The sequence below is a fragment of the Brachyistius frenatus genome, unplaced genomic scaffold, assembly GCF_029030835.1.
Source record: "Brachyistius frenatus isolate BFR_SWC_R1_liver_20210118 unplaced genomic scaffold, ASM2903083v1 Contig_103, whole genome shotgun sequence".
In the NCBI taxonomy this organism is placed as follows: domain Eukaryota; kingdom Metazoa; phylum Chordata; class Actinopteri; family Embiotocidae; genus Brachyistius; species Brachyistius frenatus.
The window spans coordinates 1,316,331-1,339,099 of NW_027210702.1; the positions used below are offsets into that span (position 1 = coordinate 1,316,331).

The following is a 22,769-nucleotide window of genomic DNA, read 5'->3' on the forward strand; positions in this document are numbered from 1 at the left end:
AGCCTAACTAGACCGGGATCACTTAAGGTGGCCTGACCTTTAAGGAGGACGAGTCACCTTCATTTTAATTTAATTTAAATGAGTGTAAGTGTGTGCAAGAGGATGAGGAGTTGTAAGTGGAGAGCAACCCCAGCAAAAGAGAGACAGAGCAGTGCTCAGGTGCTGCTAGTAATGAAAACGATATGGTAGGAGTACAAATTAAAAATGAAGAAATTATTAATTAATTTAATGAATGCAAATTTATTTATTTGTTAAATTTCATTTTATTAAAAGTCCAACATTATGTAAAAATGCATAGTTTTTCTGCAAGTAACTGCCCTCACCACCCTCTGCAACCACAGCCCCTAAACTGTGATGTATGACAGCATGAATGTGTCCAGCATGAGCTTACTAGTTCTCCATCCCGCTGTCCTCTTCGTACTCACAAAATACTTCATACTTAGAAACAAAAGGAAATGATCAAATGTATTGATAAAGCTGCTGGTGGACCTCATCATGTAAATGCGGCAGTGCCCCTCTACTGCCATCTATAGGCAGCCTGGGGTCACAACAGATGCTCTCTCTCTCTCTCTCTCTCTCTCTCTCTCTCTCTCTCTCTCTCTCTCTCTCTCTCTCTCTCTCTCTCTCTCTCTCTCTCTCTCTCTCTCTCTCTCTCTCTCTCTCTCTCCCTGTGATAGCTGCTGGAGAGCTGCTGCTGCTGCTGTTGGCTGCTGCCATCATCCCCCAGGGAAGCTGCAGATAATCATTTCATCATTTCCTCAATTATTGACAGGCGCCGCGAGCTCTTCTGTTAAGTTCCCTGTGTTATAGAGAGAATTAACATCTATTAGAGTATTATTCAGCTGGTGTGCGTGTGCGTGTGCGTTTCTCTGTGGCTGGATTTTGATCCTAACTAGACTTGCAGCTCTAAGGGCTCAGACTGAGGAGCTGCGATATGACAGGCTCATAAATATCTTGCCTCAGTCAGCGCTGCGGTGTGACTACTGCTGCGTCGAGAGGCTCTGGCCTAAAAATGACCCTCCCTCCCACTGAGTTGTCAATCATTACTCATCAAATTAGACACATCATCTGCGCCACCTTGCTGCGATTCAAACACTTCGTCTGGATCTCCTCTTAGCTTCAACTCTCCTCCTGCATTTTTCTTTCTTTCTCACAGACAAATTTATGTCTGAAGCCAGACACGTATTCAGAAAACTGCTTTTCACTTCAACCTTCAAAAACGTCCACTGGATCCCCCATCGTGTGGTGTTACAGTTTGCAATGGACAAGTGCCGCCAAATGGCTGCAAGAGTTTGTTTTCCCATCTTCACTGTGTCATTGAAATGAATGAATTCTGCGAGCAGCATTTTAAGTTAGCTTTTTTCTGCACTGCAGCGTCTTTTGCTCTCCATTTGTTCTTGGGAATGTAAATAGCCGTGCGCAACAATTTTTTGCCACCAAAGAAAAAAAAATGCATTATTGCATCAATTACCGATTCCTGCTTTATCTCTGCTTCTGAAATTACCATCCCCCTGTTGTTCAATTCAAACGCCATTGTCGAGAGTGATAACTGCAAATAGCATTACCTCCGGCTGAAAGGTTCCTATTGTGAGGCTGACTGACAACCTTGTTACAAACAGCCATGTGCCTAATAGAAGGTATTGGGCCGATCTGTGTGTGAGCTTTGTGTGGAAGAATATCTCTGTTGTCTTGTTGAACAGAAACTTTGAAAGTGGTTTAAGTTTGAAAAAGAATATGAAAACTGTTCTCTTCAGCAGGGACAATGTGTTGAAGCTTCTTATTGAGATAGTAGGATGCTTGCTTGTAAGCTGCACACTTCCTTTCACATAAGTGCAATAAACAGTGATATACAACATGAAGTGGTCCTCGGATGATAGAAAAAGCTGGCGCAAAGATGGAAAGTAATGCTTTTTGAAAGCAATTTTGTATTATTATGCCTCGCCACACGGCAAATGATTAAAATTCTTTGTGTACTTACTTGAAATATCTAATCAATTCTCCTCTCTCTCTGTGTTTTCTTTCTCTGTCTTTGTCCGTCTCTCTTTTGTGTTCCGTTCTAGCCGCACTTCAGGTGTCCATATCCTTGAACAAAGTGGAGTTAAGTGTCGGAGAGTCCAAGTTCTTCATCTGCACAGGTACAACAGCCACACACTTGTTTTGTTTTTGTATTATGTGTATGGAGGGAATGTCTGTATGTGTTCAGAGGTAGGTCAGAGAAACAGCAGGGGGTCTTGCATCATGAGGTCTGTTTGTGCGAGAGGTAATGCAACACAAGCCATGCTGTCCATATGGTGAGTGACTCGGTGACCCCATGGAGACTGGATCTACACAGGGGATGCCCCCCGCCCCTCTCGTCTCTGCTCTTCATTGTCCTCTCTGAACGGTGTATCAACACGGCGCCACAGCCAGTGGCTCGGCAGGGTGGCAACACACTCTGGCAGGGCCTCGCCTCGCCTCGCCTCGCTTCCCGCTGGCTGCCTCTCCTCTCCTGCCAACCCACTCAGCGTGGAGCAAACAGCCAAGGGAGTGGGCACCCACCGGGAGGAGTGTCCAGGAGGCGGGGAGGTCCAATGTGTACAGAGGCAGACAGAATGGGGCGTGTAGAAAAGTAGAGGTGAATGGAATCAAGCTGGCAAAAATCGAAAAGTGAAGGTAGAAGCTTTCACTGCTAAAAGCTCCGAACTGAGAAGAATGGAAAACGCTTTGAGGCAAAGAAAACAGAGTTTGAGGTGGGAGATAAGTCGCCACCATCCACCGTCAAAGCGCGTGGGAGGAAGTGTTTGTGTCACACGTTGCTTTCTTTTGGCCTTTTCCACCACGAGCAGTTGCGCTAAGCCTCATTTTCCCCATATTCACCAGCGTTTCTGCCAACTGGAGTGGGCTGGAAAGCAGGGCAGCACAGTCCGAGGCAAACAGCAAAAGCCCGGTGAATTAAAGTGAGCCAGCAAACAAATACATAAAGTATGAGTGGTTAAAGGGACTTTTTGGCTTTCAGTCACCAAGTGTTGTACAAATCCGACCTACATCAATATGGATTGGAGAGAAAAAAAGATCAGAAGGCAGCAAGAGGAAGCATTCAAAGACTCGTATAATCTGCTTCTCCAGGACTGTAAGGGTGTTTAGATTTGATTGACAGTGACCAAAGAACCAATCAGCTTACATCCCCACAGACAGAAAACAACAATTTCTGAGTTTCTTTTAATTGAATGAACAAAATGTTCAGATTTTTCTCAATTGTTCTTCTCTCTGATTGATGGGCTCCAACATGAGAACGTAGGTGTAGTGATTAATTCCACAAGAAATGATTTCTTTGCTCTTTTTTGTTCTCACTAGTTTGAAATGGATGCTTGTCTTTTGCAAAAGGATGGTTTCATATACTTTGATGCACCAATCAAAGTTTAACAACATATGAATCAAAATCCAACAACAGTTGTTTGGTTGTTGGTTTGTTTGTTTTGTCAGGACACTGTCAATGAAGTCTAATCCAACCGGGACCTACACAGTTTTTGATCACTGCACTCTTAATAGATATGAACAAAAATATGTATTTTTGTAACTTTTACGGAGATTTTTGTTTATTCAGACCTGAATAATTAATGGTATAGTGAAATACTACTGCAAGATGTGAAACCAAGTTTCCAGTGCCTTGGTTCACATGATGTGAAAATCATGGAAATGGGTGTTTCCAAAGTCAAGGATGAACTGTGAAGCACAGCTTCTATCATACTAGCAGTCCATAAAGTGGTCAGCATCTACATCACCGTGACAACTGGGTTTTGCAATAGCATTTGCAATATGCTCGAGAGCTTTAGTTTCTAAACAGTCAATTGCTGTTTCTATGGTTGTGAAGGACTGCAGTTGTGAATTCTGACCTTCAGAGAGTTTCTAGTTATCACATACATCATTACAGTCCAGTGTGTGGTGGACTGTTGTGCACAGGGACTCGGGTCCTTGGAGTGGTTGGGCATTTTCTCCATACTCATGATTACTCATTATTATCAATTAATATATGCTTAGATAGTAACTTCAAAATATTCTGTGGACTCATATTCTATTCTCACAATGAATGATACATCATATATTCATAGATTCTTGCTTTTATGGGAGGGAATGTAAGAGGCAGAATTTGTTTTTATTCATGCCTTCACGGGGAGGTACTTTAAAAAGATGTTTTGTTGTGGAGATTTCAATTGAGGCCAGGGCATGGCTGGAGATAGAGAAAGGGCTGAAGGTATCGCAGGTGAAGAAGAGAATAACAGGAGAGCACAGCTGCAGAGCAGGAGGGAGGCGACAGCTGTGGAGATTGTCTTTAGAAAATAGTTATCTCTTAAGTTGTCTGCAAGTGCGAGAGAGAAAAAAAATGCATTTGTGCTGATGTCACCTTGTACCTTATATGTTTCCATCAGTTATAAGAAAGGTCTGGGACATCTGTATGAAAAGTGCACGCAGTGAGAGAAAGCAGTGTATCCACAACAGCGGTGTACATTGTGTTCGATTGATCATTGATGCCCTTAATTAGGGTGTTTTATTGGTATATACAGATAAATCTGACCATAAACAAGCCTTGGTCATTTACTAATACATCTATTAATACATGCACAGTAATACCTTAACAGCATAGCTCCTTCTTAGCACAGATCCTGCATATCCGGATCTCTGCTGGTAGATAAACACAATTATTTAAAAAGAGGCACAAGCAGCATAAGGCCACGTTCATTCATCCCTGTTAGCATTGCATGAAAATAGGCAGCCCTCTCGTTCATTTTAATGAAGGCACACGTGAGGCAGGGAAGACGCAAACACAAAGGGCACAGCATCCGATGTACGGCAGTATTTGTCCTGTTTAATATGCAACCGCAGCAGCGTAAGATAAAATGATAAATTTCCAGAGATGTAAAATATTTTCATTGTATTATGGACTGTTCATGTATCTGTTATAGAAACTGGACTTCCTGAAACAACACCACACACCCCTTGCCCAGGCCTGTCCAAAATCTCCTCTCACTGTTCTACTGAGTTTGGACCTGATGATCCTTTTCGTACTCATACATTGCACACTGTGTGGTCGCATCGCCATTTGTTACCCATTTGTTTTTATTAACATTTTATGTTACTGAATAAAGCAGCATGCAACAAATAGAAATCTAAAATCCTCGTCTAAAGAAATTGCTTTTCCTTCAAAAGCTCTCGAAATAATACTTTTTTTTTTTTAAATCACCAGGACAACAATGTCAGCAAAAAAAAAAAAAAAAAAAAAAAAAAGTGAGCAATCATTGAAAACAAGCACATAATTACAGGAATGATTTCTACACGTATTCAACTTTACATTCAGTTTTGAAATTTGCAATTGGAGATTGGTAGGAAGGAAACAAACAACAACAAAACCCAGAGCGTTTTGTGATTTGAAATGAACCGGGGCTCATGGCGTGGCAAATGAGGAGGTGGATAAACTGGTGTTCAGGTGTGGGTTTAACCTCCCATGTGGCTGAAGTGGCAGAGAGCCAGAACAAGTGTTGGCTGCAACAGAAAACAGAGACATCTACAAAAGCACCCCAACAAGATCCAAGAACTATTATGTTTCGCTGTGGTTTTCTTCACATAACCAAAGTAGGGATGGTTACATCACTTGTTCCAGTAGACCTGCGTAAACCTAGTGGCCAGATATTAATGAGTAAACAGAGAGGGAAAGGGAGACAGAGATGAGTATGTAACCATTCATTTTGACATCATGTCAAGCTTCACTTATGTACACGCTGACCAGCTCAGCTCCTGTTCTCTTCGGCTATCTACTTCCCCGGAGACCTAAATCCATTACTACCAAGGCTCCAGTGCCAGCGACTGCGGAGGTTTGGGAATCATCGGGCTTGTGCTCGGCTAATTTTGGCACCAAGGTGCACGTCTAGTCAATAGTCTGCTTTGTGCGGGAGGTGAGGAGATCACGTCAGTGTTTCTGTTACTTTACACTGCTCCCTCACTGCTACGGAGGATCACCAACATCGCGGCACATACCCTTCACATGCAGAGCTTTGTTGCTCGTTCTGATTTTATTTCCATGTGTATGTCAAAATTAAGCCGGAACTGAGCGGAGCTGTCGGTTTCCTTTGCAGCCAGCAAAGGCCGACGATCAATCAGGACGCTGCTACAGCATGTAGGCATTTTGCAAGCACCCAGGAAAGTGATGATCATTGTCCTACCACTCTTCCTTTAGAGGAGTCAGTCATCAAGCGCTCTCTCTTGCCAGGAATCAGTAATAATGCCAGAGCTTATGCAGATTTTAAGAGCGCTTTCGCAGAAATTTCTACCAGCTTTTCATGCAATTGTAAAGACACACAGAAGGAAGAAGAAAACAGGGCAGCATGCTACACACTCCTGTCTTCTCAGATCATCCGTGAAGCACGCGGCCTGTCACCATGCTAGCTGCATCAACTCGAACATATTTAACTGTCTCTGCTGTCAACAGACTGTAAAATGGAATGAGGTGATAACGTTGTAATGCTAACAGGTAGGAAGCGGCGCCTGTAGCGACACCAGACACTTATCTTTTCCCCAGAAGTACCCACATGAACCGCGAGGCTCCAGTGGGAAGCGGCGCGAGGAGGAGAATCGCTTGTACTGCAACACGATTTCAGCAACACTCCGGTTTGATTGCCTCATCAGATCTGTTGGCCCTGAAACTAACGAGCGGCGGACACACACGCCGACCGCGTGATGCTGATGGCGGCTGGAAATGTTGTGGTGGTGATGATGATGAGTGTTAGCAACTGTGAGTTGAAGCCTGCAAGTACAGGCACAAAGAGGAAAATGTGTCAATCAGCTACTTTTATTTTATCATATGCCTTTTATGTCGTGCTTCACCTTATTGACGTTCCCCACAGTCACACCGGGGAGTTGTTGAGATGAACCATTACAAACCTTATTTATTGAGTTATTGGGGAAAAAGAGAGTATTCTTACTGCCAACTTCTCGCTCTTGCTCTTTTTCTCTTAGTTATATTTTGCAAGTGGTTGCTGCCATTTTCCCAATATGACATTTGGGTTTCAGATCTCTTTTCCTGTTCCAGGTCCTGGCTGATTGATAGGCCGACTAATGGCCGTCCACACTGACACTTTGATTTGCAGAATTTACAGGCGTGGGGCACCTGCAGCTAGCAGCTGATTCTATTATCTTCTACGGCAGCCAGATGAGTTCATGTTTCACAGGCGACATATGGACACCATTCAAATACGGCTTCTAGTTAGCTTTTAATCAGGCCTACGTGTCTGCACGTGTTTTTGTGCACAGATACAGACACTGTGCCTAATCTTAGAAATCTTCGAGAGAATTTACAGCCTACATATGTCCCTATTGCTTCACAGACTTATTAGCTATGTAAATCCAAGATTATGACATAATCTTATAATTTCAGGCCGTCTGTTCCCTCGACTTGTTCCAGCAGCAACGTTGGACGATCCTCAGCTCAGCAGACCAAAGCAAACACCGAGTAAAATGTAAAAGTGTGTAGCCTGTTATAATTTAAATGACATCGGTAACAATATATTCAGGGCCCGTTATTTCTTGAATGTTCTCTGAATACGAAAGTAGCGTTAAATTGATTTGGGGTATTTAAATGGATGTAGGTTTTCAGCAAAGATTATAATCCTAGTCTTACTGAAAGGGCTTGAACGTATCTAAATCAAGTAAAACAAGCACTAACAGTACATAAACACAGCGCATGAGTTCAGACCAAGAGCTTCATGTATAAACTCTGCATAAATCTATGCATAGACAATGTGTAAACAACTGTAGTTTTGGCTCTTCTGTTGACCCAAAATAAAACAAAACCACTTACAGTCGCTACCAAATGAAAATGTGACATTTGGTACATTCATATCAAATAAAATTGTGCTGTAGATCTCCAGATCGTCATAAACGCACTAAATCCTGCTCTTGCGCAAACTTAAATTCACATGTGGTGGCAGCCAGGTCGTCCGCCCCATTACAGCATGATACAACGGAAATTTCAGCGCTGATATATAAAACCTCTTGTCAAATACATCAAGAAAATATGAAAGTCTTTCATTGGCAGACTCCCCAAAGTGCATCCAATGTGGATTATTTTAAAATCTGGAAGTGGTTGGCTGCCTCAGTGTGTATAATTAAAACTATTTCTTTAAGTGTTTGACACTGTAAGACTGGTTAAATCTTAGCTCATCAGTGGGAAGCTGATTTTAAATCAGTCATCAGGCTTACTCTACTCTGTTTCTCACAGGTGATTCTCCTTTTATCTCTCTGTGTTCAGTGTCCCTCCAGACTTTAAGCTGTTTAATATGGGTGGAAATATCCCTCAAATAATTCAATTACTCACTCAGTGAAAGTTTGCTTTCCCCGGAGTTGTGCAGGGGACTATATATATATATATATATATATATATATATATATATATATATATATATATATATATATATATGTGTGTGTGCAGGTTGAGCAGTGTCATTGTACATTGAGATGCAAAGTAAATGGGCTTATCCAGTAACAGTGGAAGATTGCAGGTGCAACTTATTGAACCAATTTATAAAAGATGTTATTGGAAGTCAACAAGAGGCAAAGCGTTGCGAAGGAAATAATAAATGTACATGTAAGTGTACAAAAAAGCCTCAGTGGGCGTAATTATGGAAACAGCTTTTTCCTCAGCAGTGAATGTAAACACTGAATTATGACCTGAACCTGATTTGCCTTGAAGAGAGGAGTAAAATATACTCATCACAATCAGTTTATCTCTCTCTCTCTCTCTCTCTCTCTGCTACCAGCTATCGGGGAGCCAGTAAGGCTGGAGTGGTACAACCCCCAGGGCGAGCGTATCCTGCCCTCGAAGCGCATGGCGCTCCACTCAGAAATGTCCCGATCCAGGCTCATCATTTACAACGCCATCATCGAGGACGCAGGTATCTACCGCTGCCAGGCCACCGACGCCAGCGGCCACACGGAGGAGGCCTCGGTCGTGCTGGAGATCTACCGTAAGCTGGCCCGATAACGTGCATACACATACGCATTCACACATTTACCTGCAGATGCTCTGTGTTTGCCTCCCGAAGAGATTTAGACATGAGGACACGAAGAGAATAAACCTCCCGCATTAGCGTTTGATCACGGGAAAGCCAGCTGATTCATATTCCCAACCTCATCCACAGCCACAAGCTGTTCGAGATGTTAGCTCTGTCTGTGTGCTCATGCGTTCCAGGTCCACGTGTACCTTTGACTTTGTGTGGGGGCTTTTGTGTGAGTGTGTGTGTTACACTCGTTCTTGTGATTAAAATATAATGACAGCTAGTAATGCCATGGGACGCAGATCCTGCCAGGAATAATGAGGGATGTGGCACTGAGGCTAACCTGCCCTGCTGACCCATCACTATATCCTGGGCAAAGCTTAATGTTATAAGGCGGGGGAGGGGGAGCTCGGTGGTCACATGGACTGTCCTGTCACAGATTCCATCCTCACGGCGAGTGGTGAATTAATTGCGTCCTTGAGCGAGACACCGAGATCAACACCTGACCGCTCAGTGCTTTGATATCCTGCAAACAGCAATGAATAAAAACAACGGCGGTTTAAAGGTTGATTTAAGTTTCTAACATATAAAATGTTAATAATGAAAGGACTCAGGATTTTTCCACAAAAGTTTTACTCCTTGCAACATAAAGGAGGTTTAAAAAGAGCATTTAGATCTCCATGTCAGTTAATGAACTGTATAGAACATAAAATGAGTTTATATTAATGACGTATTTCAGATTCAGGAGTCCTTTGTGGACAGATCAAGGCAGCGTATGTATATTATTCAGTCCCAAAACACCAGTTTGAGACCAGTTACAAAACATCAGCTCTCTTGCAGCCTGGATTAGTCTGTTTCTAAAATCATTGCTGGAGCCTGATTTAGGTAAAAAAAAAAAAAAAAAAGCCCAATACTAATAACACCCTCTGTTCACAGGTAGCACAGGGACAGGAAATGGATTAGCATTACAATACATAAAATACCCTGAGAAAGATTACATAAGATCCAAGTGAACTCTGAGCTGTGAATAACCCAAATACCCACATCACCGGGGCTTTGATCAGCAGTCTGAACCAGGTTTAATTGGAGGAATCGCCAAGGTACGGGGATTTGACGACAGAACACGCAAGCACACACGCACGCGCACACACACACACACACACACACACACACACACACACGCAATTATATGTGTACACACACTCTGGAAATCATAACCTGCTGTGTGGCTGCCTTTTCATCCTCTCCCAGTGAACCATTAGGGGAGACATCACAGCCTCAATCACACCTGCCACCGTTCAGCCCTCGCCTCATTCACCACATAACCAGCTCCCTAAAACCATTGTTTCCATAGCAACTGGGCATCGCTCACTCGGGCCCTCGGTGTAGATTGCATGAGCAGCATGCGGATGAAAACCTGCCTAAAGCTCCACGCAGCCAGCGCGCAGCCGGAGCAGGCGATGAGTCCTCAGGCGGTGTGAGGACCAGCGCGCGACAACATGTTGTACACGAAATTCATGACCTGTGGGAGGGAGAGCCTCGACATCCTCTCCATAGCTGCTGACATCCCCACAATGGACAGATATAATCATGCTACGTGGAGTAGCAGATCTGTTTTCAATTTGAAACTGGTGTTGCACTTTGATGAACATCACACAACAACTAGAAATGACTCCGTCAACAGTTATGAAGGTCTGTCGCGTTGGCTTTTGTTGTTGATTGCCATGAAATTTAGTCAATACATTCAGGTTCCCTCAAATTTTGAGAACATTTTTGAGTTAAAAACTAAATGTCCTGAATGATATCTTGACTTCACTCGTGGTAAAAAGCCAAACTTGCTTTGACTTAATTGCTCTAGTTTGGTGCCACACCAGGTTACCGTATTTCATTTTCACAATAGGATAAGCCAGTACAAAGTCTTGGCCAGCTCCTTTTATTTCTCTCAGTTTATTAATGGAAAAAACCCATAATGTCGCATAGGCTCATTTTCCCAAACCTGTGAAATTGTCCAGTAAGAGCAGAAAAAGATTTGCCTCCCAGTTGAGACGGGAAAATAGGCTCGTTAATTTATCAGTTATCTTTGCAGTGATGTTTCGGCGAACGACGGAGGAGAAACTCCGGAGCACTGAGTATATTCTCTATTCACTAGTGTCAAGTGTGCAGCAGAGTGTTACTCTGGAGAGGATGTTTCCCTTGCTGATTCTCTTGTAGAGCAGCGTGACTACAAAAGAGACAGGAAATGGATACAAACAGAGGGAACAAGTGACGCCAGAAGTGTTCAAACCTAAGAGCGAGGCAAAGGGAGTGAAAGCCGATTTTAGAAATATAAAGAATACAAATGGAGTTGGATGATAAGAAACCAACAGAGTGAATGACAAAAACATGCGAAAGCATCCTTGAAGTTAATGAAGACACTGAGATGCCAGACACGTTCACAGGCGGAGGGTGCAGTCTGGGAGTGAAAGCTCATTTTAGGGAGCAGCCTGGCATAAATCACACAGCGAAATGCTAATGCTGAAGCCCCGCTAACGGAAAGGACTGATATGGGAGCTGTCACTGATTTATTCACATCTTCACAATATAACACGCAGGTGGTTGCGGCGCTCGCGGCAGCAGCCCCGACGCACATCAAAGCCGGCTATCCAAACGAGAGCAGGGTTCGAAGAGGTATCGTGAGCTGTTTGTGGGGAAGTCTTGGTCCAAGAACGGTGTCCTCATAAAATCACTTTGTCGGAACACCAAATGTTTGTAAGGAGGGAGGGCGCAGCCTCAAACCCGCACTAAGTGGACTCTATTATTGAAGCGGCTCTGAAACCAGGATAGAGTGAATCAAAGGCTGTTTTTGTCTAATTCTGCCAACAGAAAGGCTGCAGCACATCTCTGCGCATTGATTTTATGTAGTGGTTATGACTGGCAGCAAGTGAAACAGACACTTTTCTATGTGCACTGCTGTTTCATCAGAATCGCCTTGTCTGTGTCCCAGAAAACACTCAAAGAGGGATTTAGCTTTTGTTTTATTGGATTTTCTGAACAAAAGCTACCCGACCATTTCCAGTGAGCACATTGTTTCTGGTACACCTGTTTCCAAATACTTTAAGTGTGAACTGATGGGTATTATGTGCCGTGCTGCACATTAATCTAGTTGGTTGGTCTACCTCTTTAGGACACTAAAATACAACAAAAAGTATTGCATCAATTTCCATAAAGCTGCAACAGACCTTAATGCCCTGCGCAGGATGAAAAGTGAAAAACACTGTGGGCTGCTTCACTTTTTATTTAAGTACTTTCATTTATGGCCAAAACTAGCGAAAGTTCCCATCAGCCTTGGCCGTACTTTGTTTTTAATATGCAAATGCTAAGCTGCTTGGGAACATGCTAGACAATATGTCTGCATTTAGCAGAGCTGCTAGCGTGAATTGGCTGTAAACTCAGTGTTGGCACAATAAAGTTGGATTTTTAAGAAATCCAAAAAGTGAAATTGGAGGATTTAATCACAAGATCTTTTAAAATAAAAGATTAGAAGTAGGTTAGAATGATCCACCAGCAATTAAGTGCAACCAATTTATTGTGTCTAGGCAGCCAAAATATTATAAAATATTATTCTCTCTTTCCCCCCCCCCTTTATAAGCACTTGTTATTGAGGTTTCAATACAGCAATGTACAATTTAAACCTGTATTATCAACAAAACTAGAAAACTACATTAGAAAAGGGAAACACTTCCCTTGCAGGATGCGGTCCAGACACAAAATTGGAAGCAAATGTATTTTAAAACAACTTTTCCACCACCTCATCTTATATTCTGTCTCAAAACAGCCCCGGTTAAGTGGACAGTAGAAGCACGGCAGTTTCTTATTTTCCTTTCGTTGTTCAGACTGCAGTAAACTATTGTAAATGCTCGGGGAAGAAAATAAAAATCGTAACCCTGTTTGATCTCACAGAGAGGCTGACATTCCGGGACGTTCAGTCACCACAGGAGTTCCGCCACGGCGAGACGGCGGAGGTGGTGTGTGATGTCATCAGTTCGCCGGTGCCCGTGGTGGTGTGGTACTACCAGGACAAAGAGATTACTGAGGAGCACCACAGTGAGTTTTTACGACCTGCTTTCAAGTTTACATTGTCCCCGGTATGTTGTTTGTTGTTGTTGTTTTTTCTCTCTTTTTTTTTAATGCATTTGTTTGGGAGCTGAATATTTGGAGATGATTTAAATTCCACCTCTGATCTTACTGCTTTGTGATATACATAGTTACACACAGGAAAAAGCGTTAAGTTACATAAAACAGAAGTTCAGAAAATTGGTGTTTGGTTTGTCAAATGTGATGAAGCAGATTATCTGAGTTTGAGGAGTTTTTAAAAGAATAACAGCATAAACAATTTTACCTTTTGGTTGTTTATTGGTCATAAATGTTTAATGTTATCGACAAAAACGTTCCTTTAATTGTTTCTTTTGTAATCTCGAATAGCAGGAAAGTAAATTGCTTCGCATTACCAAGCTGTGTAACAGATTTGAATTATTCCAGTAAATTATGACGATAATAAAAGTTCCAAGTAGGCAACAATCTCAAAAGCGATATATTTTGAATGTAAACACGCCAAATACACTCAATTATTGAGAGGAAAAATGCTCACAAGTCCCAATGCGCCCGATTCTCTCTCATTGAAAAGGACTGCTAATGTGCCAGAAATACAGTTCTCTAGGAAATGCTATTTGCTTCCTTTGTGTGGCTTCACAATAAGACAAGGATATGAAATTCCATGAATAGAAACCCCATCGGCCCAGGGGGAGGCATCGAACTTGGACAGAAATCATGTTAACAAGCGACTGAGCGGCTGGATTATGGAGCGGTTGCACGGTGACATTCGAAGACGTGGCTTCCCATGAGATGAAATGCAAACCAGCAGCCTGGATCTTTAGAAAAAAGAAATGGCAGAAAATGGGTGTATTCGTGTGGTACTGCCAATTCTCCCTGCAATAATTCACAATCACATTGCAAATCATCTTCATCCCATTTGAGCAAAAACTGATGTATATCATTTGGAAAGCTCTTCCTGGTAATCCCACCCTTTTTCAGCTGTAATAGTGTTAAATATCTAGAGAGCGGTGCAGCTAATTTCCACAGAATAGACAGATAGTTGAAGAGAAGCACTCAGAGGACAGATTCGCTTTCAGTAATATTCTTTCCTGATAGGAGGCAGCTGCAACAGTAAGAACCAGTAGGATTAATTATTTCTGCTTCTCCTCCTCCCTGATTTACAACAACTCTCTACACCGCTTCTCCATCCTCTTCCAGACAAAATGCATGCATGAGCACTGATTAGAAAGAGTGACCCCTTGAATCTGTCACATTTTTTAATTGAAATTCACATCTTCAGTAGCACGGTGATGATGAAACATGAAGAAGAAGTTTTTTTTTTTTAATCATTTCACTCTAATTACGATGCATGGTTATAAATATCTTTGCTTGAGAGAAATAAGATAGAGGCCTCGACGCGTCGGCCAATCTCTCCGTGGCCACAATGGCAGACTGTGTGGAACTGTAATTGCATGAGTGTTTATCTGCGTGGACTTTATCAGGTAAATGTGCTGAAGTGAAGATTGACAGTCTAACTACTGAAGAGTGGAGATGGCAATTTTCTCCTGCTGTTTTCCTAACTTTCTTATCTCACTTCTCTCTCTATCATACACTGTTGTTCTTTTGTCATTTCCTTTCCCCCCCACCCCCCACCTCTCTCTCTCTCTCTCTCTCTCTCTGTCTGTCTTTCTGTCTGTCCTCCTCTTCACCCGTGCTGTGAAGGCAGGTTCCAGGTGTTGGCAAACAATACCCTGCAGATCCACCAGGTGACCAAGGCAGACGAGGGCGTGTACCGCTGCGAAGCCAGCGTGGAGGCTCGAGGGGAGATCGACTTTGTGGACATCGCTGTGGTGGTCAACGGTGAGTCACAAGGACACTCAGCTGCACGACTGCAGTTCTACGTCATGCGGTGCGTCATTACACCAGCAATTTGGACTTGTACTTCTGAGAAATTTTAGAAACCTTTCAGAGAAAGTTTTCGGAACACTTAAGTGTGCAAAACAAACAGAAAAAAAAAGGAGTGGGATGGATTAGAGTGATCGCCTCAACAATGAGGTTTTGAGGCTGCGCTCGTTGCAACGTCACACCAGAAAGTCAAATCAAATCTGCCGGGAGGGAAGGATGTTGCATTCAGGACAATGGATGTGTGCCAATGCTGGTTGCAGCAAAAAAGACGTCACCTGGCCTTTCAGAAAATGGAAAACTTGCTGCTGAAATATTTATAATAATGCTTCAGTCTTTCCAACATGTGTCAGGTTTCTTCAAAGCTTTAGGAATGGCTGAATTTCCGTTTCGGGAGACGACCTTCCCTCCATTGTCAGCAAGTGATGCTAAAGCTGGGCTAGCAACCTTCAGTTATTTGTTAGGTTGTTTACATCTCCAGACCTCCATTCATGTTCCTCTGAATTTCTTTGAGTCTAAAAATGCACAAAACACTTGTGACCCAGCGCAGAAAAAACAGTCATGTTTTTAAGTAACTAATAATCTGCATCTCACTGAATACAACAAAAAACATCCAAACAAGGCTGGGACCTAAAGGTCTCACTCACTGTGGAGCTTTGATGCTATAAACTAACAAGAAAATCCATTTAGATTCTGAGCAGACACATGCCCCTCTTCACACAGTGTCAACAGATTAGCATGCATTAGGGACTGAGTTTCTCTGCATACACAAGTTTGGTTGTTGCTGTTGTTGTTGTTCTCCAAATTGAACACCGTTCATTATTTTCATTCTGGCGCTTACACGGAGGTGCAGGTGCTCAAGGTTAAAAATACGAGGAGTGAGGACTGAGGAGCAGCGGTGCCTGTTCCAAGTGACTGCAAAAGAAAATAGAATAAATCAAGGTCACATTCACAGGCTTTGATTAATTCACAATAATCGGTTAACTTGAAAGGAACCTTTATTGTCTTTGACACATAGTTTGTTGTTGATAAAGCTGAAGACACAGAGAATAATAGCTGCACCATCGTAAGCTGTCAGCGCGTTGATGATCACTTAAATTTGTTGAGCCTCTTGCGAAGACTACTATAGCATGAAGCTGACACATCTCAGATCTTGTTTACAGTGTTTTGATCATCTGCACGCTCGTCTAGTGAGTGAGTCTGAAACAACACCTACTGATGTGCCGGAGCTGAGCTGGAAATGCACGTTGAATGCACGGACCTTTGGTTGTAGTATCAGATCATAGTTGTCAGCTTTGACAGATTCAGCTCCACTGACTGAGCGCTGCTCTTTCAGCTTCTGATTCCAAGGTTGATTTTTGTATTATTATTATTTTTTATTCTCTTTATTCTTTAGTGTGATTGAACACTTCAATTAAGCGATGGCTTTGGGCTCTGTGGCCCAAAAATCGAAGGATGTCATTTTAATTTTCTCATTTATCCTCATTTACAGTGAGTCACCTGAGACTGCTGAAGTGATTGAAATGTGATTTCACTAAGGCCACAAGAGTCTTGTAACGCTTGAACAGCTGCAATATTGTCTGTGCTTATGTAATTCTCTCACACCTAATGTATCAGCAGAGCGACCCTCCGCCCAAAAACTATGAATTGCATTCAATTTAGCACACCACTTACCTCACCTCTGAGGAAGATCCAATAAGCCTGCTCAATGAGGCACGACCTATTATTGCAGCGACACGACACTCGCCATGTGGCGTTGAGACGGGACAGGCTGCGGCTGGTGAACGTCCTTAGAGGAGTTCACCCTCTGAAGGAGTCACACCACCAGGGAGAGACTTAAAAGTGAACTTTACTTTGCCTCAAGGAGACTCATTCTGTCGAGCCCTGAAGACTCTCACACTAATACCACCCTAAAGTTTAGCCTGAAGGAGACAAAAGTTGATTTGTGGAAGCAACATTTTGTTCCTCATGAATTTAAAAAGTACTCAGAGCAAAGTACTAAGTGCTAAATAGCCAGAATACTTAAGAAGATTGTTTTGACCTAAACAAAGCAAAAACACCTCCCACATGAATTTTACACATTGCTCTGTGTCTGCTGGATGTGCAAATTGTGTCCACACAGCTTGGTATTCTGCCTACAAATGTAGGTTGAAGATTTGCTACTGCAGGTTGATGTTTTTCTTTCTCTGAGATATTTTTTTATTACATTTCATACAACTAAATTTGAAAAGTTTCTTTCCCCACCCTACCAAATTGGCATTTATTTCAGAGGCAGGAGTTGTCCCGTGGCTCAGAGAAACTTTTAGTTAAGCTGGCATGAAAGCGGGGACAGAGAGTTGGTCTGAAGGTGACAGAGATGGAAAGGACATTTACTTAAATGCCACCTACTGTCATGGGGCAGGAAAATATGAGCTGTCTGAGAATGTATTTTGTCATCCACTCCGCTCCTCATGGTAATGCTCAACCACACCTCCCTCTCTTCCCTCTCATCTTTGTCAACATGTGAAGTTATGTGAAAGATGAAGGCAGACGACCAAAGTGGCTCCACTCACCAGATCAGACCACAAACTGATAAATCTTGCATGCAGGTATTTGCTTGTTGCACAGCAGCAGCTTCTTTGTTCTCATGAGTCTACAGCGTCCCAAAGGTGGCCTGTGATGATCATCTATCTATGGAAAGGCGTGTTGCACCTCTGCCCCAGCCATTAGGCTCAGCCATTTGCGCAAACAACCAAATGCAAATCATTTCCACTTCCAACCTTGAAGCTACATATCTTTTCACTCTGGAGAACTATTTTTGTCGGTGCTAGAACAGGTTACATTTCAAAACTTGCTCCTGCACGGCAGCCTTTCAGTCATCGGGCCTGTCACTTTACAAGGATCATGTCCCATCTGTGGAGTGTAATTGCGAAGACAAGGCGGAGCAAGAAGAGCCATCTTTGCAAAGGATTTCCAAAAGAAGCCACAGGGACAACCAGACAATATACTGTATCGATAACAACCTGGACTGGTCGAACAACACAGACCCTGAACACGAGCAGATGGAAATAGAGTAGATTGCTCGGGGCCTCAGGTATGTCAATGAGTGCAACTGATTACATGCTTTATCAATCAGCTACAGACACTGAACCGTTCTCTGCTGTGGCGCCTTGGGAGATGGCAGTAAAGTAAAACAAATACAACAAAAAAAGGCAGAACCAGAGTTTTTGTCTGTCTGAAGACCCTTGGAGGTAGAAGATGGAAGAAAGGATGAGGACTAAACAGATGCAGCTACAGGGCATGTTTGGCCTCCTCCTCCTGTCCTGAGGGCGAACATGGAGCACCTAAATCAATCTTTTGTACCAAAATCAGACCGGACATGGATTCTTGTCCGTACAGCAGCAGTGACAGCCGACAGGGAGGAAGCTGAATACGGACACCTTTCTGCAGAAATGTACTTGGACAGCTTCGTAAAGTCTCTGCTAGCTTTTTGTTTTATCTGTGTGCTGTTCCATCCTATAAGGAGCATTTTTCATGATTTCCACACCGGATCATCAAGTTTCACCTCGTTTAATGACTGTAGCTTGCAACCTTTTCAGCCTGTGAGCCCCTGGAGTAAGCCATCAACAAGTTATGAGCAGTCCAGCAAACTCAGTTCTTCTTTAAAACAAGAAAAAAAAGAACGTAATTTAGTGCAGGAGAACATGACCAATTAATTAATCTCATGAATCACCCCTCACATTTGCCCTGTGACCCAGTGGAGGGAGGGATTTAGGAGTTTTAGGACTCCTGATTTATTTAGACACATTAAGACAAGCAGCTTTTAATGAATGATGACAACTTTTGCACTATAAATACAAAATAATGCCAGATATATTGATGAAACTATGAATATTCAGCAAAAAGAAATCACATAATGCGCGCAGGAGATCAACACGCATCACATTTATGCATTAGACACCCATATCTGACAGATAAATCCAGTAGTTGTGAGTATTGCGTGTTTGAAGGGAGCTTAAGAAGCACTTGGAGCTCTTAGCTGGCTTTATTGGTTTATTTTAAGTTAGCCGAGGAGTCTTGTTCTATAACGCTGTCAAGGAAAGGGAAACGTGTTTTCCAGCTCGGTTCCAAACCCGCTCAAGAACAGGCTGTCAATAGAAAACAACGTTTTTAAAAGTGCTACCATAGCTTTGATTGTTATTGTATTTATCAACTGATTTCCTCACAAGCAGCTACAAACTGACTGATTGACTGCTGCAGTGTCCTTATGGTTAATTTTCATTCTAATCTACAATTGAACTTGATCACGATCTCCGAGTTCAACGAAGTAGCACGTCATGCTGCTCCTTTGATGCAGCTTGTCAGAAGAAGTGTCGGTGTTGAGTATTTCAGAGACGTGTTAACAGACTTTGCTTTGACCAGTCATGCAGGAAGACATTATGCCTGAAAGCAAGGGCTGAAATAGCTTGCTGTATACCCCCCCCCCCCCGTGTGAAGGCATAAATATTCATAGGTTAGTTGATAAAAAGGGTGGTTTCTTGCCTATAAGCATGCAGCGCATGGAGCTCTGCTGACCCGCTGCAGCTCCCAGTCTCCAGTGTATCATCAAAGCAGACCGCAGATGAGGACGATGGCGTATCGAGTGAAGGGGGCCACCCACTCGATGGCTAATCAACCTGAGGGCAAAACAGCTCGCTGGCTTGAAGAATGTCGAATGTTTCATATTTCAGATGTTCCCCTGAGCAATATCAATAGCAGATAGAGACATAAACACCAAATCGGCTTTCTCGATTACTTAAAGGAATAGTCCAACATGATGGGAAATATGCTTAATATACTTACTTACAGGAACTACTAAAAGCTGCTGGTCCAAAGACGGGCAAACAACGAGAGGTAGTTTTACAGTGTAGATGTGAAAGTAATTGTATTTTCCAAAATGTTTTACTGCTTTGCTTCAATACAGATTAGATTGATCATTAAATAGGCCAACATCTTAAGTCATGTCTCCTCTTTTCATTTTAGCCCTTCAATAGAGTCACATGTTGTTTTTTTAATCAAACTTCTTTCTGCAATCTGATGACCAGCTGTAGCTACAGCAGTCACAGTTTGTTTCTATGGCAACCGATGATCATACAAAATGGAAATAACTTCCTGATTTTGTATCCTTCCTCGACACATCCACTTAATTGTCGGTTCACTCGCTCACACACCAGAGCCACAATTTTCCCCTTTTTCAGCTGTCAGTGGAAACTACCGGCTGTGTCCTTCACGAATTCTTAAATGATTCTGCAGTGACATCAATCATAACCACCGGCTGTTTCAAGAAGAGAATATAAATACACTTCTCGGTCATGTTACATCTCTGATTCTAAATCAGGGCCGGTCTTAAGTCCAGCTCGTGTGCTTAATTGGAAGGCAAAACAAATCATTAATAAGCACCGCAGTGAAGGTCTTTCTCAAAACATGGACTTTCTAAATTTCTAGTAGGTGTGATACGGTTGTGACATTTACCGAGAACATTTCACGACTTCTAAACACGGGCGATCCGCGCTTCCTCGAAGCCCATTAGCGGTTAACAGACAACACGTCCTCCAGCTCCTCACGAATGCATTTGAAGCGGTCCAGACGAGTTTGTATCTTGAAATATATTTACAGTGTCATGCCCATGTTTGTGGAAGATGCCTGTAAACCTCGCATTATCTCCACCGAGCCTCTGAAGTTTCAAGGATATGACTAATACATGAAGAATTCTTAAAGCTTGCCAGATTCTTCTTGGATGCTTAAACCCTGTTGCTGATCTGCTCTTTTGAAGTCTTTCTGCTTGGCAGTGTGTCTCATTAACAGGGCTGTTTCAACAAGCCTCACAGATGTGGGAGTGTATTGCAAAGGAAGAGAGGGACACTGGAGAATGGCGATCTTTTGGCTTGCAAATCAATGGTTATCATGTCAGGCAGATGCTTGCTCCTCTCACTCGCTGCATCAGTGTTATTGGAAAGGACTCATCATGTTTGATTCTCGCTTGGGCCAGTTTTATCCCTGAAAGGCTTTCCACACCTTGACGAGTGTGTCTTTGTGTGTGTGTGTGTGTGTGTGTGTGTGTGTGTGTGTGTGTGTGTGTGTGTGTGTGTGTGCATGCGCGCGCGCGCGTTTCTGGCCTGTGTTTCCTTTTATGTGTCGATTTTACAGACAAATATGAATACGAAACATTTTAAGGACAAATGATACATAGACAACATGAGGCAGCCCATTAGATCAGACACTGTGCAATTTAGATGTACCGTGAAGAGTTTTTGTCTCCATAGCGATACACACTGGTGCCGTTAGTGTAATTGATCTTTTAAGAAAGACTACGGCACACTGCAGCGTTGGTTCATTAGGTATCTGCGAGGATGCTTTGTTGTGATAAGAATTTCCTATCTATTATCCCAAGTATGTAAAATGTGTCTTTTCCTACCAGTTTCACCGCTCTTCTTCATCAAAACCAGACTTTAAGCCACATTTAATATTTAATTTCCATCTTTTACCGAGTTGGTTTCACATCTAGGTGGAATAAGTGCCCTCCAGATGACATCACATGGCGGACAAATTCAATTCATTAACGATACGATAGCTCCCACACCAAATAAACGAGGACTATTTTTGGAATATAAAACCAGTCAGCTTTGTTTTCCCACAAAGTGACACCTTTAACGCCTCTGAACCCTTTCTGTTTGAACAGAGGAAAACAAATCGTGCTGAAATAATAATAGCACCATGCAGCTGCCAGTTATAATAAAGCATATTGAGCACAAATGCAAACATCTGTTAAGTAGGATTTTATTTGCAAGATTAGAAGAGCCAGATTTTAACAAATTCTTAGACAGGTTTTTAAGTGATTTCTTGTGAATGTTTCTTTGTGTGGGATGTGCTGATCCTGTGTTTTCTTGTAAGTTGTAAATTAGCTGATTAAAAAATATCTCAGTGTAATTGTTTTATCATTTGGCACCTAATTACAAGCAAACAAGTGCTTTTAAACAGAAGTCACAGAACCTGCACAGTAACCTGCTGTGTTGTGAATTACACTTTCTGCAAGTTTAGATCTCATTTACGCTTGCAAGTTTTAAAATATTTTGGTCTGTATCTATCTGGAGAATAACATCCGATCACAGGCCTTTGCATTGACACCCGGCATTAACAGGCATTCTCATTATCCTGTTTCTGCTCACACTGTAATCAGATCTCATTATGCAAATGCAGGGGTTGAACTAATTGACAACTACGGCACGTCCTGATGCTGTTGTCTGAGCTTTGCTCATTTTCCCTTTGCAGAGGAAAGGGTCTTCTGTAGCTTTCAGTAGCGCTTCCCTAAAAAAGAAGAAGAAACGAGGAGGGGTTGGTGACGTTTCAACATGCAGTACAGGCTTTCTCATCGGCAGTAAAGACTGCACTGGTTTCCACCCACTCAGCATAGATATCCAGACACCGTTTATTGGACTTTTTGACAGTAGAGAGATGATAGGAAATAAGGCGGATTACAACATAAGTCTCAAGCAGGTTCATGATCCTCAACTTAAAACCACAGTGCGTCCACGACTGTGCTGCAATTTAACGAGCAGGTCAGACTTGTGGAAATATTGGATTTTTGATATTATTTTTGTGTCATCGTGATGGAGTGTCGGGTATTTTAATAGACAAAAACTATCTGATAAATATATCGAGGAAGAATGTCGCCCACCTCCTGTAAAAAAAACAAATTACTTCAACCCGACTTTTACTTTTATTAGTTTGTCTTCAGTTGCATTGTCTAGTAATGAG

The 22,769-nt window shown here is 42.5% G+C and overlaps 1 protein-coding gene across 3 annotated transcripts in view; it reads left to right on the plus strand.

Annotated features, from left to right (window-relative positions):
• The window catches only part of LOC138628660 (neural cell adhesion molecule 2-like), a 230,787-nt gene that overhangs the window by 158,727 nt on the left and 49,291 nt on the right, over nucleotides 1–22,769 (plus strand). For all 3 annotated transcript variants that reach the window (XM_069711823.1, XM_069711824.1, XM_069711825.1), the window contains exons 2-5: nucleotides 2,061–2,135; nucleotides 8,787–8,993; nucleotides 12,963–13,106; nucleotides 14,817–14,954. In XM_069711823.1, the coding sequence (XP_069567924.1) occupies nucleotides 2,061–2,135; nucleotides 8,787–8,993; nucleotides 12,963–13,106; nucleotides 14,817–14,954 (564 nt within the window). The remainder of the gene's footprint in view (nucleotides 1–2,060; nucleotides 2,136–8,786; nucleotides 8,994–12,962; nucleotides 13,107–14,816; nucleotides 14,955–22,769) is intronic.